Below are 16999 nucleotides of genomic sequence, written 5' to 3' on the forward strand. Positions count from 1 at the left end.
AATTTATCTTTACTACTTCAAACGAGGGCGTAGCGCGATTTGGGTTTTCTTTAAGCTATTGTTAGGCTTTGAACAAGCATAACAAAGTCAGCTGCATCCAAATAAAAACGCTTTTACTTCAGCTTGAATGTGGAACTATTTTAGATCAGCATCAGCAGCCAAGTTTATATGGTCATGTTCGTCTCTCTTTATGTGCAAAAAAGTATCAGTCTTGAAGCTGTGCATAGGTCCGCTTTCCTGTTGCAAGCAGTACATAGCTGCCAATCCATCGATCGAAAAGTAGGTTCTTGTATGGACCTCTTTTTAGTTTTACTACACTTCCAACATATATGCAAGCTCCTTTTATCACCAAACCACTAAATCAGATAGTTGCCGTAGGAACGTTTAAAGGTCCCTTTGGCAAAAGTTGAGTTTTTCCGTGTCAAAAACTTAATACTTAAACATGCGTTATGTGGCTGTATACCTGTTGGCTGTCTTCGGTGCACAAGAGAGCCCCGCCAATGAGGATCTGGAGAAGATCCTCAGCTCGATGGGCATTGAGTCCGACGCAGAACGTCTCACCCGCATGATCGTGGAGCTGAAGGACAAGAGCATAGACGATCTGATCAAGGAGGGTCACGAGATGCCCGTTGGCGGCGGTGGCGACAAAAAGGAAGCCAAGAAAAAGGCAAAATAAAAGAAGAAAGTGAAGTACGAGTACGAATATGATGGCATGGGCTTTGCTCTCTTATAATAAGCAAACTTCTTCATCGTTTCCAACCATTCGTATATACTGTGTTAACCAACAAAAGCAGTTCTTGAGGACAGCCAGCAGTATTCACACCGTCTGCTTTGCACAGTGGCACACATTGCTTTAAAATGCCGTTAGGAATACGTTCTTGACCACCCAACGGCAAATATACAACCAGCAATAAAAGAGTTAAAAAAATGTATGCAGTGTATACGCCTTATATACGTACATACATATATATATTTATAAACAAGAGCTCCCGACTAGGGAATATCCTGAACCCTCTTATGCCAACACCAAATAAATTAGAAAAAAAGTTCCCTTGGCAGGGTTCGAACTCGCAACTGACCGCATTACTTGCTGTCGACACTACTCAACAGCCACACCAGCAAAAAAGAAAAAAAAAAAAACAAACTTTCCTTACCCAATTTGCTTAAAAAACAGGATGTCGATATCGATTTTTATCAATTGCTTGGAAACGGAGGAAGTTATCGATTATCGCTGGTGTCCACCTTCTAGCTGATTTCACCTAATAGTCGACATGGTATATCGCAGGTCAAGGAATATCAATCAAAAAAAGGAATTGGTGATTATGCCCTGTTATATACGCATCCCTCTGATAAAACATCGCCTCCGATGTCAAAAATCCCAATACGCCATTCCGCATTTCTTCGTATCCAAGCAATCGATGAGTCGATATCGAAATTATTTTTTCCCAGTTTAATCCACAATTATACTACTTTTTTGTAGATATACAAATAGTATATAGCACATTAATATTTACAGACATTTCCTTTAAGAAAAATCAGCCGGAATTAATCTAAACTTCTTTGATACCTTTTGTAGAGTGTATATTTACACAGAATATTGCGTACCCTTGCGGTATCTATAGTTCCTTCTACTGCAGAGCAAAATTTGTTACATAAATATTTTGTACTCTATCTCTCTATCATTAAATTGTAGTAGGGGATAGGTTGTCTTATATTATGTAGACAATAATTAGCACACTCGTCAACAGCTTTACGATATGTGACGTCAATTTTGTTGAGTTTTGTTTTGAAAACAGTGAGAGCTAAAAACACAAAATATCATAAGATTTCTATAAAACACATTATATTTGAGTATAGTAGGACTAGGCATGTGTATTACCACAGCTTACAATCGGAGCATTGTCAAAAATCCAGATCCGCAAAGGTGCAATTTAATTTAAATGTTATTCGTTAACAAAAAGAATACGGGTCGCTATACGTCCAAGAAGGAAAAGGGCAATGTGCGTGACCACTATTAAATAATCATCGTACGAATTATTAAAACATTCGCAACAGTATATAAATTACATATAATAAATATATTTTTTTCAGATTTGAGAATGCTAGAGAAAAAACTCAGAACCACGAAGGAAAAATTAAGGAGGAAAATAAATATAAACGAGATCCTCGAAATGATCGTCTTCAGCCTAAGAATGCACCTCTGCAGGGTGAACCAGTAAGTAGCAACAGCACTATAATTTTGAAATACACATGTTAACAATTTGATTAACATTTTGTGTATCAAATACTCATGTTTAGAATACAATATACTTTTTTTTTGTACCCTGAACCCATTGAAAATGCGATAAATGCCTTGCCCGTCTGACTGTCCGTCCATCCGTATGTATTAAGGATCTAAGAACCTATAAGAGCAACAGACTTAAATATTTCGTTTTTATGTAGGTCCGCCTAGTGGCCGCGCAGTAAATTGTGTTTCCGATGATCGATAACTTGATCCGTTTCCAAGCCGTCCATACAAATCGATATCAAAACAGAGAACTATGGTCACGAAACTTGACATGTAGCTTCTTTAATAGTATACATTCATGTATATCATTAATTTTGTTCATTTATTAAATGGTCGAAAAAAAACGAGTGTCTTCCTAATTATTCAATATGTCAAATTATAAAAGTTAGATACTGAAAACCTAATGAGAATACACAATTTTCTCATATCGTCACCATTGGCCCGTCACCAAGCAATGCGCCTTTTCACAGCTATATTTGTCAGTGGTGCTATTAGAGCCTAAGCTAAGAAGAAGGGAGTTAGAAGAGTGTTAAGTAGATAGTTTAAAAAGATAGTAGTGGTAACACACCGAACGGATGTAGGAAAATGTATGGCCTGTCCGGCAAGCTATGAGCAGGGGGCATAACTGGTAATGGTGAGTGAGTTCCCGAAAGCAACGAGGGGTACAGAAACTTGGGACTATTATAATTTTTGCATATCACGTGAAACGAAACACGAAACGTAGAGTAGTCTGTTGTGCACGTAGGTATTAATAAGGGGCGAACATTCCTGGTAGGTCTAGACGGATCAGATAATTGAAGACAAAGCACAATCAACCTATTTAGGAAGAGAAAATCAAGGATTTTCGTAGGGTTGGTTATCGATGGAAGATTAAGAAGAAGAAGCCTGCTGAAGTAGGATGGGAACCGAAGATTAGGGTCCCAATTTAAACCTCGTAAGGCTAAAAGCAGAAATTGTTCCCGAACAAATTTAATACGATCCTGACTATTATTATACTGCGGAGGTCAGATGCAAGAGCAAAGGATAGGGCGAACAGTAACACTTTAGACCATCATTTAATAGATCTAACTACACTATTTTCTCCATCTATGGTCCATCGATGGTATCTATGTAAAGTTTGAAACAGAGCTTAGAATCAAAAAGAGCGCCTAGATCCTTAACTGATAGTATACGTATGATACGTAATAATGGGGTATTGTCGATTGTATAACTGCTAAGAAAAGGTGTGACACAACTGAAAGTAATAACAATTTAAATGCAATTGAAGACGAGAATGATGTAGAGGATTAGTGCATGAAAGAATAAGTAGCACATTGTCCGCATATGATAGAACTGAGGGGAGATAATTTATAAAAAGAGGAAAGGCCAATATGACTATATTGAGGAACACCACAATTAACTTGAGCCTGTTTTGAGATAGTCAGCCTCAGCTTTACTCTTTTGGTCGAAATCCAATGCAACAGACAAAAGATTCAAGGAATAAATTAAAAAGCTTTAGCAATGGACGAAGAAGGAAAGAACTACACTCCTTTATTAGACAACTAGCAATATCGTCAGGCCGAGGATAGTAAGAAGGTTCTTAAGAATTTATAGCTGAGAGGAGAGACGAATGTGGAATAATAGAATCAGGTATAGAAATAGAGGAAGGGTAAGAATTATTATTAGGACAGGCTGAAGAGTAAGTTGATTGGAAAAAATTAGCAAAAGGTTAGCAGAATCAGTCATTTCTTGCTTTTTCCATTCTGAGAGAAAAAGAATATGGCAAAATTGAAGAATTGCGGTTCAAGTTTACAAAAATTGTAAAACTGTCTCAGATTTTGGGGGAATTGCATTTTTGCAACAAGTTAGATAATTCTTATAGCATTGAGAATTGAGAAGAAAGACGATCGCCTTGGCTATGGAATATTTGGTCAAGTCAGTACTCGAACCAGACCTATTAAACTTTATATTAATATTTAGATTTCATTTTTTTAGGTTTGATAGTGTGGGAGTACACCAGAAAAAGCAGCCGGAGGAATTGAATCGAGAATAGACATATCTAAGATGGAGTTCAGGATGTTATAAAAAGAGTTAAGAGGAGTATTCATATCAACCGAGTCATATAAAAATAACCATTTGGTTGCATGAATACGTTGATTAAGCAAGGAATAGTTTTCTTTGCGAAAGCAACGGCTTGTTGGTAGCTGATTAATGTGAAATAAGTGGATTGCAATTGAACATTGCAACCTCTAAAGTAGGATGATATACATCCTCTGGAAAAGATAACGGAGGGGACCTGCATTCATTAGAAGTTAGGTAATCCATAACAAATACAAGATCAAGTAATAAATTGAATTGAATTGAAACAACGAAAGGACTAGTATAAAATCTATAAAGTCATGCTGAGCTGAGCTAAGCGTACTAAATACTTTTCAGCAGTTAATAATAACCAAGAAATGTTCGGCAAATTGAAATCACCCAACACTATGAATAGGTCATATCACGCATGTGTGAAGTAACTTCTTTAATACAAGTAATAAGTTTCATATGAACTTTAATATCGGCAGAAGGAGGAACATAGTAGCCTGTCAAGTAAATATCACGTGATGGAAAAGTTGCCCAAGCTGGGACAATCTCCCACAGAAAAGTTCTGATTGGAGGGTTGCTTTAACGGCCACACCGCCTCGAGTCGGCCGATCATTTCTGTGCAAAATTATTCGAAAAAACGTCAAAATCAGATATGGTTGAATTTAACCATGTTTTTGAAAATGCGATTATATCCGAATCGAAGGAAGTGCTAATCATAAAACGAGATTATATCCGAATCAAAGGAAGTGCTAATCATAAAACGATTTAATACCCTCAACTTATTGAAAATGGGTAAAAAGGGTATTTGTGAAAAATGCAAATAGCCGAGTCGTTCTAGCCATGTCCGTCTGTCTGTTCGTCCGTCCGTATGTATGAACGCAAGGATCTCAGAACCTATAAGAGCTACAGACTTGAAATTTTAGATGTATGTCCTCCTAGTACCTGCGCAGATCAAGTATCTTTCATTTTATACTTATCGCCGCCTCCCCGCTACAACCCCTGAACTATAAATCAAGTTAATAACCCAACTTGTATTTCCAACCAATTTAAGCTACGCAATTGACTTTTTGAGAATACACTAAATTTCTATGGTACCATAAGATATACTGTAGAAAAGGTCTTTAAGATCGGCTAAGACAAAACCAAAGTTATATGTTACTGCGCAATTGGATGGGGCAGCAGCTTTACAAATTTCTGTATACATGTACACACACACACATTCATGCGCGTCTGCTTCGCATTCTAACAGCATGGTAATTGCGACTTTTTTCTGTTGTGCTATTATCGTCCCTTTTTTATCATAAGTACATAATTATTGGTGTGGCTGCTGAGTAGAGGCATAGCAAGTGGTGCGGTCTGTCGCGAGTTCGAGCCCTACCTATTTTTTGCTGTTGTGACTGTTGCGTAGAGTCGACAGCAAGTAATGGGGTCAGTTGCAAGTTCGAACCCTGCCAAGGGAACTTTTTTTTTTTAATTTATTTGGTGTTGGAATAAGAGGGTTCGAAAGACGAAATTCGTTTTTTGTGACAGGCTGATTTTGCTTTTTCTGCTTGACAGCCTAAACAATTATGTTATTGAACATATTATGTGAAGCATTAATTTTGAAATATGCTATTTCACGAGAAAAAGAGAAATTAAATTTTGTGATTGACACGCTAACAGAAGATTTGCTAGCAATATTGGCAGTCCATGTATTATGGTAGTGATCAGACGAAAGTCGCTACACAAAAACTCGTCTACGAGGGACAACAACTGTTAAAGTAGGAGCTGACGGGTCTGAAGGTAAAACCTGAGTTGGTGGGGCCAAGGGGGCACCGAGATTGACTTTGACAACCTGAGCTAGATTTCGCATGGGTCTTTTTTTGCGACCAGAAGTAGTCGGTGCTGAATACACAGTAAGATCCACTGTTGAATATTTCACCAAAATCTGTTAAAAATACAGAAGGTGTTAAAGAAAACGTGTGCGTGTATTGACACGTGTTTGCGGCATAGCTGCCGCGTAACTTGCAAGAATTTGTGTATCTATATACAGACATTCATGCGCGTCTTTATTGTAATCTATAAACAGCATTGCAAATACGATTCAATTGCATTTTGTGATGTGTTTAATTCGTTTTTTTTTATCGAAAATTAATTGTTGGCATAACTGTACTGTACATAACTGTACGGTACTGGTTCGAGTACTATTGAAGAGTTATTTAAGAAAAGAAAAAAAATATAAACGTTTATGATATTAATATTTAAAATCAAAAGAGACGACAGTATTATTACTAATTCAGCAAGACTGCCCAATGTCGCATTTGCAAATTTACTCAAGAAAATTATGATTAAAGTAAGCCATCTACATGCGATTTCGGTTCGGCGGAAGGTACGGCGTTAGTAGAGCTGCTCGCCAACAGATTAGTTTTTTTGTTATTTCTTTTACTTTTCCCACAGATTCGAAAGCTATTGGCAAATGAGCATTACTGTACTTTCACATCAGGAATAAAATTAGTTTGGAATTCATTTCGACAAGGCACAGCAAAGTTTTTGGACAGCAACATAAGTACGAATTATATTGGAATAAATCGTAAATTGCTTTAAAAAAAATAAATCATGTCACTCAGACTATAGATAAGCCGCTATCAGGGTTTGTGAAATTGAAACATAATCGGCGATATCGTCGATATCGTATCGATACTTCCATTTTAATACCTTATACCTATTGAAAATGGGTCAGAAGCGTGTAATAGTTTATTCTATAAATTCTTGTCATTTTATAGTTATCGTCACCCCCGCCACCCCCGCCCACAACTAAACGAATAAGCATAACAATAAAAAAATAAAAGTTATTAAAGAAAATTGCTGTTTACACCCAACTAGTATTACAATTACGATTTTATTGTATACAGTTCTCTGTGTTTGTGCTAATATTTTACGTCGGCTTTTATACCCTGAACCCATTAAAAATGGGTATAAGGGTATATTGTATTTGTGCGAAATTCACATGTATGTAACAGGCAGAAGGAAGCATCTCCGACCCCATAAAGTATATATATTCTTGATCAGCATCAATAGCCCAGTCGATTTAGCCATGTCCGTCCGTCCGTCCGTATGTATGAACGCAAGGATCTCAGAACCTATAAGAGCTAGAGACTTTAAATTTTAGATGTAGGTGCTCCTAGTTCCCGCGCAGATCGAGTTTGTTTCCGATAATCGATAACTTACTCCGTTTCCAAGCAATCGATATCGATATCCTGTTTTGTGCGCAATTTTGGTAAATAATAAGAGCTAGAGTCACCAAACTTGACCTATAGCTTCGAAAATAGAATATATATATATGCATTTGCTGTTGGAAGAAGAGAGTTCAGGGTATCCCCTAGTCGGGAGCTTCCGAATAGAACCCCTCTTACTTGTTTTTTCATCGAAACGGGATTATAAGTATGTGTGTGAGATATGAGGCGTTGCTCGTAGCTCTGTTGGTTGAATGGAGTTGCGAGTTCGACTTCGGTACAGCGACTTACTTTTTATACTCTGACGCCATTAAAAATGGGTAAAAAGGGTATTATGTATTTGTGCAAATTTATGTAACAGGAAAAAGGAAACTTCTTCGAACCCAAAAAGTGTAAATATTCTTGGTCGGCATCAATAGGCGAGTCGATCTAGCCATGCCCGTCTGTCTGTCTGCCCGTTTGCCCCTATGTATGGTCGCAAGGATATAAGAACCTTTAAGAACTAGAGACTTGAAATTTTAGCCGTAGGTCCTCTTAGTGCCTGCGCAGATCGAGTTTGTTTTCGATAATCGATAACATACTCCATTTCCGAGCAATGAATAAAAAACCAAACATGATATGTTGCTTCTAGAATATTATATAAATGTCAAGTATCTTTCATTTTATACCTATCGCTACCTCCCCGCTACCACCTCATAGCTATAAATCAAGTTAATAACCCAACTTGTGGTGCTCACCAATTTAACAATTGAAATGCAATTGATTTTTTAAGAATACACAAATATTCTTTGGTGCAATAAGTTATACTGTAGAAAGTTTCATTAAGATCGGTTAAGAAACACGTGCTTGCGGCAGCGAGCGCAAATTCCAACAATTTCTGTATACATTCATGCGTGTCTGTTTCGAATTCTATCAACAATATTGCAACTGCGATTGTATTGTCTTCTGTGCTACTATTTAAATTTTTTTTTTTCTTATTACGACTTGATGATTGGTGTGACTGTTGAGTAGAGGCGGTGGCAGTTTGTGTGGTCTGTCGCGAGTTCGAACTCTACCGAGAAAATTATTTTTGTATATTTTTTTTAGCAGTGTAACTGTTGATTAGAAACTGCGGCAAAGGAGTGTGATTTATTGCGAGCTCAAACCCTGCTTGCGTAGCGCCAGCTGAATTTGGTGCTGGAATAAGAGGGTTCATGGTTTCCCTTAGTCGGGATCTCCCGACGAGGACCTCTTATTTGATTTTAGTGATAAGGTACACGAGGAAATATGTAGGACTATTTAAAAAAAAAGGCGGCAAACCAATCGTCCATAGATGGCTAATAATCTGCGGTCCATTTTGAATCAATAAGGTTGATTTGAGCTATGCCCATAAATTAATACGCTCAACCCCAGCAAGAACGCGACTGGAGCAATGTTGGCAACAGATAAGCAGCACAAAATTTCAAAATATCTTATGGGAGCTACACGCTATAGGAATCGATTCTTAATGAATAGCCACACGTAAAATTACCCACAAAATCTTAATAGGCCTTAAGTCCCGTGACTGAGCTGGTGGATTCATAATATATGCACAGTTCTCTACGTTTTTAAAATCAGAGGCCCGTTCGGACGATTAACGTGTTGTTTCTTATATTTCCTGCCTATGAAACATGGATCCGACAATACATGGCGCACTGCTTGCTTACAACATTTCTTGCCCATTTTAATATCACTATTAATTTAGATAAGCTTTAGTTTTCCAAACAATAAGTATTTTACAGAGCTTTTAAAAACTTTTTAAATTTATTTCGGCCCTAATTTCCATCGATCAAAATGTTAAATGGCAAAATATTCTGTTTTCTAAGATTTTCAATCAAATTTCTGCAAAACCGTAAGGGTATTAAATCATCGGTGTGCCGAAGAGATATCGTTTCTCTCGTGTTTAAAAATATATATTATATAACCTGTGAAGTTTATCTCTACATATAAAACTGCTTGTCCTGACTGACTGATTGACTGATTGGTGATCGACGCACAGCCCAAACCGTGAGAGGTAGCTGTAACTTGCACTGAAGTTAGCTTATGTGATGAAGGTGCACGTTATGACGGGGTTTCGGGAAATTCCATGCGCAAGTATGAAAAAATCGCGAAAAACGTTTGCAGGAAACATTTTTGTTTACCATCCGATCGTGTTCGTACTCAATTTAAAAAATCTTTATTCAAATTCATTTGGGGGGAGTTTCGCAATTTTTGAAAATCCATCCCTCGTTGGTATAAATGGAGGTCAAAGATTTGGTGGGTAACGTTACGCGCTTAAATTCATTTCCATGGATCTATAATAAAATCATTTGAGACGTATTTCACATTTTCACAGTATCAAAGCATCCTCGGTACAAAGTGTGATTGTATGATTTTTTTTGGTGCAGTATAAAGTTTTATCCGATTTGTTTTAATTTTATTTTCAAAGCTCTACAAAAGAACTCAATAAATACGTGTTTAGCGATTTGGGAAATTCTACCCACTACCGTGGTTAATTATCGAACACCGTTTAGAGTTTTTTCTAACCATCCGATCGGCCTCAAACTCATTTGCAAAGGTCTTTGTTCAAATTCATTTGAGTGGTGTTTCACACCCGAAAAATTCATTCCACCTTGCTGGAAATGGGAGTAAAGGATTTGGTAGGTTGCCTTTCGCCCTTAAATTCATTTCCATGGATCTAAATAAAAATTAGTTGAGACGTGTGTTACATTTTTCTCAAAATCTAAACTTCGATGGAAAGTGCATATTAAAGATTTTTTGGTGAATTTTAAGTTGCGTCCGATTAGCATCAAACTCATTTTCATAGCTCTACATAAGAATATAATGAATACGTGTTCCAGCAGCTTGGGAAATTCCATTCGCAACAGTGGTAAAATGACGGAAAACGTTTTTTTTTATTTATTTATTTATTAATGGTCGACAAAACGAGTGTCTTCCTCATTATTCAAAAGATTGTACAATATAATTATATGCTAAAAGCCTAGTTAAAGGACACAATTTTCTAAATAGCATCACCGACCGATGGAGGTGTTTTATTTGCCAGTCCGGCCAGCTGTGCCCCTTTTCACAGCTAATTTTGTCAGTGACGCTATTAGAGACTACATCTAAGCAGAAGGTTGTAAGTAGGAAAAAAGTGATCTCAAGTGAAATTAAAAATAATCTTAATTTGCTATATTAATAAAGAAAATACAATAAATAGGAAAAAAGAAAGTAAGAAAATTGTTAATAAAGTAAAGCAATGTAAGTTAGATAAAGAGTGTTAAGTGGATAGGACAAAGAGAAAAGTAATGGGAAATGGTAGTCGGTGCTGAATACACAGTAAGATCCACTGTTGAATATTTCACCAAAATCTGTTAAAAATACAGAAGGTGTTAAAGAAAACGTGTGCGTGTATTGACACGTGTTTGCGGCATAGCTGCCGCGTAACTTGCAAGAATTTGTGTATCTATATACAGACATTCATGCGCGTCTTTATTGTAATCTATAAACAGCATTGCAAATACGATTCAATTGCATTTTGTGATGTGTTTAATTCGTTTTTTTTTATCGAAAATTAATTGTTGGCATAACTGGCGGTGGAAAGTAGTCCGGTTGGTACTGGTTCGAGTACTATTGAAGAGTTATTTAAGAAAAGAAAAAAAATATAAACGTTTATGATATTAATATTTAAAATCAAAAGAGACGACAGTATTATTATTAATTCAGCAAGACTGCCCAATGTCGCATTTGCAAATTTACTCAAGAAAATTATGATTAAAGTAAGCCATCTACATGCGATTTCGGTTCGGCGGAAGGTACGGCGTTAGTAGAGCTGCTCGCCAACAGATTAGTTTTTTTGTTATTTCTTCTACTTTTCCCACAGATTCGAAAGCTATTGGCAAATGAGCATTACTGTACTTTCACATCAGGAATAAAATTAGTTTGGAATTCATTTCGACAAGGCACAGCAAAGTTTTTGGACAGCAACATAAGTACGAATTATATTGGAATAAATCGTAAATTGCTTTAAAAAAAAATAAATCATGTCACTCAGACTATAGATAAGCCGCTATCAGGGTTTGTGAAATTGAAACATAATCGGCGATATCGTCGATATCGTATCGATACTTCCATTTTAATACCTTATACCTATTGAAAATGGGTCAGAAGCGTGTAATAGTTTATTCTATAAATTCTTGTCATTTTATAGTTATCGTCACCCCCGCCACCCCCGCCCACAACCCTCTTACTTGTTTTTTCATCGAAACGGGATTATAAGTATGTGTGTGAGATATGAGGCGTTGCTCGTAGCTCTGTTGGTTGAATGGAGTTGCGAGTTCGACTTCGGTACAGCGACTTACTTTTTATACTCTGACGCCATTAAAAATGGGTAAAAAGGGTATTATGTATTTGTGCAAATTTATGTAACAGGAAAAAGGAAACTTCTTCGAACCCAAAAAGTGTAAATATTCTTGGTCGGCATCAATAGGCGAGTCGATCTAGCCATGCCCGTCTGTCTGTCTGCCCGTTTGCCCCTATGTATGGTCGCAAGGATATAAGAACCTTTAAGAACTAGAGACTTGAAATTTTAGCCGTAGGTCCTCTTAGTGCCTGCGCAGATCGAGTTTGTTTTCGATAATAGATAACATACTCCATTTCCGAGCAATGAATAAAAAACCAAACATGATATGTTGCTTCTAGAATATTATATAAATGTCAAGTATCTTTCATTTTATACCTATCGCTACCTCCCCGCTACCACCCCATAGCTTTAAATCAAGTTAATAACCCAACTTGTGGTGCTCACCAATTTAACAATTGAAATGCAATTGATTTTTTAAGAATACACAAATATTCTTTGGTGCAATAAGTTATACTGTAGAAAGTTTCATTAAGATCGGTTAAGAAACACGTGCTTGCGGCAGCGAGCGCAAATTCCAACAATTTCTGTATACATTCATGCGTGTCTGTTTCGAATTCTATCAACAATATTGCAACTGCGATTGTATTGTCTTCTGTGCTACTATTTAAATTTTTTTTTTTCTTATTACGACTTGATGATTGGTGTGACTGTTGAGTAGAGGCGGTGGCAGTTTGTGTGGTCTGTCGCGAGTTCGAACTCTACCGAGAAAATTATTTTTGTACATTTTTTTTAGCGGTGTAACTGTTGATTAGAAACTGCGGCAAAGGAGTGTGATTTATTGCGAGCTCAAACCCTGCTTGCGTAGCGCCAGCTGAATTTGGTGCTGGAATAAGAGGGTTCATGGTTTCCCTTAGTCGGGATCTCCCGACGAGGACCTCTTATTTGATTTTAGTGATAAGGTACACGAGGAAATATGTAGGACTATTTAAAAAAAAAGGCGGCAAACCAATCGTCCATAGATGGCTAATAATCTGCGGTCCATTTTGAATCAATAAGGTTGATTTGAGCTATGCCCATAAATTAATACGCTCAACCCCAGCAAGAACGCGACTGGAGCAATGTTGGCAACAGATAAGCAGCACAAAATTTCAAAATATCTTATGGGAGCTACACGCTATAGGAATCGATTCTTAATGAATAGCCACACGTAAAATTACCCACAAAATCTTAATAGGCCTTAAGTCCCGTGACTGAGCTGGTGGATTCATAATATATGCACAGTTCTCTACGTTTTTAAAATCAGAGGCCCGTTCGGACGATTAACGTGTTGTTTCTTATATTTCCTGCCTATGAAACATGGATCCGACAATACATGGCGCACTGCTTGCTTACAACATTTCTTGCCCATTTTAATATCACTATTAATTTAGATAAGCTTTAGTTTTCCAAACAATAAGTATTTTACAGAGCTTTTAAAAACTTTTTAAATTTATTTCGGCCCTAATTTCCATCGATCAAAATGTTAAATGGCAAAATATTCTGTTTTCTAAGATTTTCAATCAAATTTCTGCAAAACCGTAAGGGTATTAAATCATCGGTGTGCCGAAGAGATATCGTTTCTCTCGTGTTTAAAAATATATATTATATAACCTGTGAAGTTTATCTCTACATATAAAACTGCTTGTCCTGACTGACTGATTGACTGATTGGTGATCGACGCACAGCCCAAACCGTGAGAGGTAGCTGTAACTTGCACTGAAGTTAGCTTATGTGATGAAGGTGCACGTTATGACGGGGTTTCGGGAAATTCCATGCGCAAGTATGAAAAAATCGCGAAAAACGTTTGCAGGAAACATTTTTGTTTACCATCCGATCGTGTTCGTACTCAATTTAAAAAATCTTTATTCAAATTCATTTGGGGGGAGTTTCGCAATTTTTGAAAATCCATCCCTCGTTGGTATAAATGGAGGTCAAAGATTTGGTGGGTAACGTTACGCGCTTAAATTCATTTCCATGGATCTATAATAAAATCATTTGAGACGTATTTCACATTTTCACAGTATCAAAGCATCCTCGGTACAAAGTGTGATTGTATGATTTTTTTTGGTGCAGTATAAAGTTTTATCCGATTTGTTTTAATTTTATTTTCAAAGCTCTACAAAAGAACTCAATAAATACGTGTTTAGCGATTTGGGAAATTCTACCCACTACCGTGGTTAATTATCGAACACCGTTTAGAGTTTTTTCTAACCATCCGATCGGCCTCAAACTCATTTGCAAAGGTCTTTGTTCAAATTCATTTGAGTGGTGTTTCACACCCGAAAAATTCATTCCACCTTGCTGGAAATGGGAGTAAAGGATTTGGTAGGTTGCCTTTCGCCCTTAAATTCATTTCCATGGATCTAAATAAAAATTAGTTGAGACGTGTGTTACATTTTTCTCAAAATCTAAACTTCGATGGAAAGTGCATATTAAAGATTTTTTGGTGAATTTTAAGTTGCGTCCGATTAGCATCAAACTAATTTTCATAGCTCTACATAAGAATATAATGAATACGTGTTCCAGCAGCTTGGGAAATTCCATTCGCAACAGTGGTAAAATGACGGAAAACGTTTTTTTTTATTTATTTATTTATTAATGGTCGACAAAACGAGTGTCTTCCTCATTATTCAAAAGATTGTACAATATAATTATATGCTAAAAGCCTAGTTAAAGGACACAATTTTCTAAATAGCATCACCGACCGATGGAGGTGTTTTATTTGCCAGTCCGGCCAGCTGTGCCCCTTTTCACAGCTAATTTTGTCAGTGACGCTATTAGAGACTACATCTAAGCAGAAGGTTGTAAGTAGGAAAAAAGTGATCTCAAGTGAAATTAAAAATAATCTTAATTTGCTATATTAATAAAGAAAATACAATAAATAGGAAAAAAGGAAGTAAGAAAATTGTTAATAAAGTAAAGCAATGTAAGTTAGATAAAGAGTGTTAAGTGGATAGGACAAAGAGAAAAGTAATGGGAAATCACCGACACGGTGGGGGAAAATTTTTCAGCCTGTCCGGCTAGCTATGCCCCTGCTCATAGCTGGGAATGGTCAGCGACTTCCCGAAGGTATCCTGAAAGCAACGATTTTATTAGGGGTAGAGACAGTTCGGTAGAGAAAACGTGATGCAAACTATTATAATTTTTACATAGCACGCGAAAAGAATTGTGCATAGCGTAATCAGTTGTGCACGTAGATAGTAATAAGGGGCGATAATTTCTGGTTGGTCTAGCCGGAACAGAGAATTGAAGACGCCCTAGCAGAAAAGGAGAATCAATGTCGCCAATAATCAACTTATGTAGAAGGACAACACCGAGAATTGTCCTACGGTTGATTAACGACGGAAGGTTGAGAAGAAGCAGTCTGCTGGAGTAGGACGGCAACCGAAGATTAGGGTCCCAATTTAAACCTCGTAAGGCAAAAAGCAGAAATTGCTTCTGAACAGATTCAATACGATCCTGGCTGTTGATATACTGTGGAGACCAGATGCAAGAGCAGTATTCAAGGATAGGGCGAACAAGAGAGATGTACAGAAGTTTTGTTATAAAAGGATCGTTAAACTCTTTAGACCATCGTTTAATGAATCCAAGTACACCTTTTGCCTCATTAACAATGGTATCTATATGAAGATTGAAACAGAGTTTAGAATCAAAAATAACGCCTAGATCCTTAACTGTTAGTATACGTTGCAAAGGGATATTGTCGATTGTATAACTGACAAGATAAGGTGTAGTACGATTAAAAGTCATAAACATACACTTTGAACAATTTAGATGCAATTGATTGGCCGAACACCAAAGTTACATAGCGTTCAAATCGTCTTGTAGACGAGAATGATGTAGGGGGTTAGTGTATGATAGAAAAAGTTTGACATCGTCCGCATACATGAGTACACGGGCATGTGATATAACAGAGGGAAGATCATTTATAAAAAGTGTAAAGAGTAAAGGTCCAAGATGACTACCTTGAGGAACACCAGAAGTAACGTGAACCCTTTTAGAGGTAGTCAACCTCAGTATTACTCTTTGGGTCCTACCTTTTAAATAAGAATTAATCCAAAGTAAAAGGGACAGAGGGAAACCTATTCGGTCAAGTTTAAAAAGTAAAATGTCATGGTGCACAGAATCAAACGCCTTACTGAAGTCAGTGTAAATGACATCAGTTTGTATGAAAGTAGTTTGGTTACCGTCTTCTTAGTTTCAAAATTATTTTCAAAACTTTTTGAGAATATTGATTTTATAACATACCAAGGCCGGGCTATACCCGCTAGTTATATTATGTATTTGTATATTTTGTGTAACCGAATATATTATGTTATGCTATATTTTTATTTTGTATTATTTATTTTCAGGTTTTGCAGTCTTCCAACAAATATTCTGGACTTGACGATGAATCATCCGAATAAAATCTATTTCTTTCTTTGTAATAAATGATTAAATGGAAAAAATTAACAAACACATTTTACAAGTAAAAATAAAATCACATTTTTGAAACAAATCAAAAATTAAATAATATCAAAATTGCTGATTCTTATGAAGCTTAGCAACTGACTGGTAGTTGGTCAAATAATTGATATTGCTTCAGCAATCAGACATTTTTCAGTTCAACAAGAAATTTGATTGCCCGCGCTGGATAAATTTTATATTGCTATTACTTGCAGTGCCTCAATATTCCAACCCATCTGGAAATTAGATTTAATAATATTTTATAAGGTGTTTTAAACCGAGATACAGCTTCCAGTCTGGGTAAAACTCAAGGAAAAATCGATGCCAACTTACTTTTATGGCCGGGACCTACTCAACCGGCAATACTCGATGGGCTGCGCTTGATTTTCAGTAGGATTAGCTACGGGTGCATCATTTAATTACTCCCAGGACGAGGTTAGACGTCTGACACTCTTCGGGTGACTTTTCGCGTCAAACTATACGGGGAGCTTGGATGCAGACAACAGCTGGCCTCAAAACTGCCAGCATGAAAGACAAGGCGACTACACAGGCATTGGATAAAATAAAAAAAATTTAAAAAGAGTTTCC

The 16999-nt window shown here is 36.8% G+C and overlaps 2 protein-coding genes across 4 annotated transcripts in view; both read left to right on the plus strand.

Moving 5' to 3' along the window:
* Positions 1 to 16486, plus strand: part of eIF4B (eukaryotic translation initiation factor 4B) — a 32995-nt gene extending 16509 nt beyond the window's left edge. For 2 of the 3 annotated variants that reach the window (XM_015169306.3, XM_032440778.2), the window contains exons 4-5: positions 2092 to 2215; positions 16318 to 16486. In XM_015169306.3, the coding sequence (XP_015024792.2) occupies positions 2092 to 2215; positions 16318 to 16371 (178 nt within the window). In that variant the 3' untranslated portion in view covers positions 16372 to 16486. Of the gene's footprint in view, positions 1 to 2091; positions 2216 to 4261; positions 4283 to 16317 lie in introns of those variants that run through there. The other variant, XM_070210801.1, reaches the window with a different exon arrangement.
* Positions 83 to 1173, plus strand: LOC6635237 (large ribosomal subunit protein P2-like). The gene has a single exon (XM_070210804.1). It carries the CDS (start codon positions 443 to 445, stop codon positions 674 to 676), a length of 234 nt encoding a protein of 77 aa, XP_070066905.1. The 5' UTR covers positions 83 to 442; the 3' UTR covers positions 677 to 1173.
* Positions 16487 to 16999: the final 513 nt, after the last annotated feature.

The sequence above is a fragment of the Drosophila virilis genome, unplaced genomic scaffold (genome assembly GCF_030788295.1).
Source record: "Drosophila virilis strain 15010-1051.87 unplaced genomic scaffold, Dvir_AGI_RSII-ME tig00001170, whole genome shotgun sequence".
NCBI lineage: Eukaryota > Metazoa > Arthropoda > Insecta > Diptera > Drosophilidae > Drosophila > Drosophila virilis.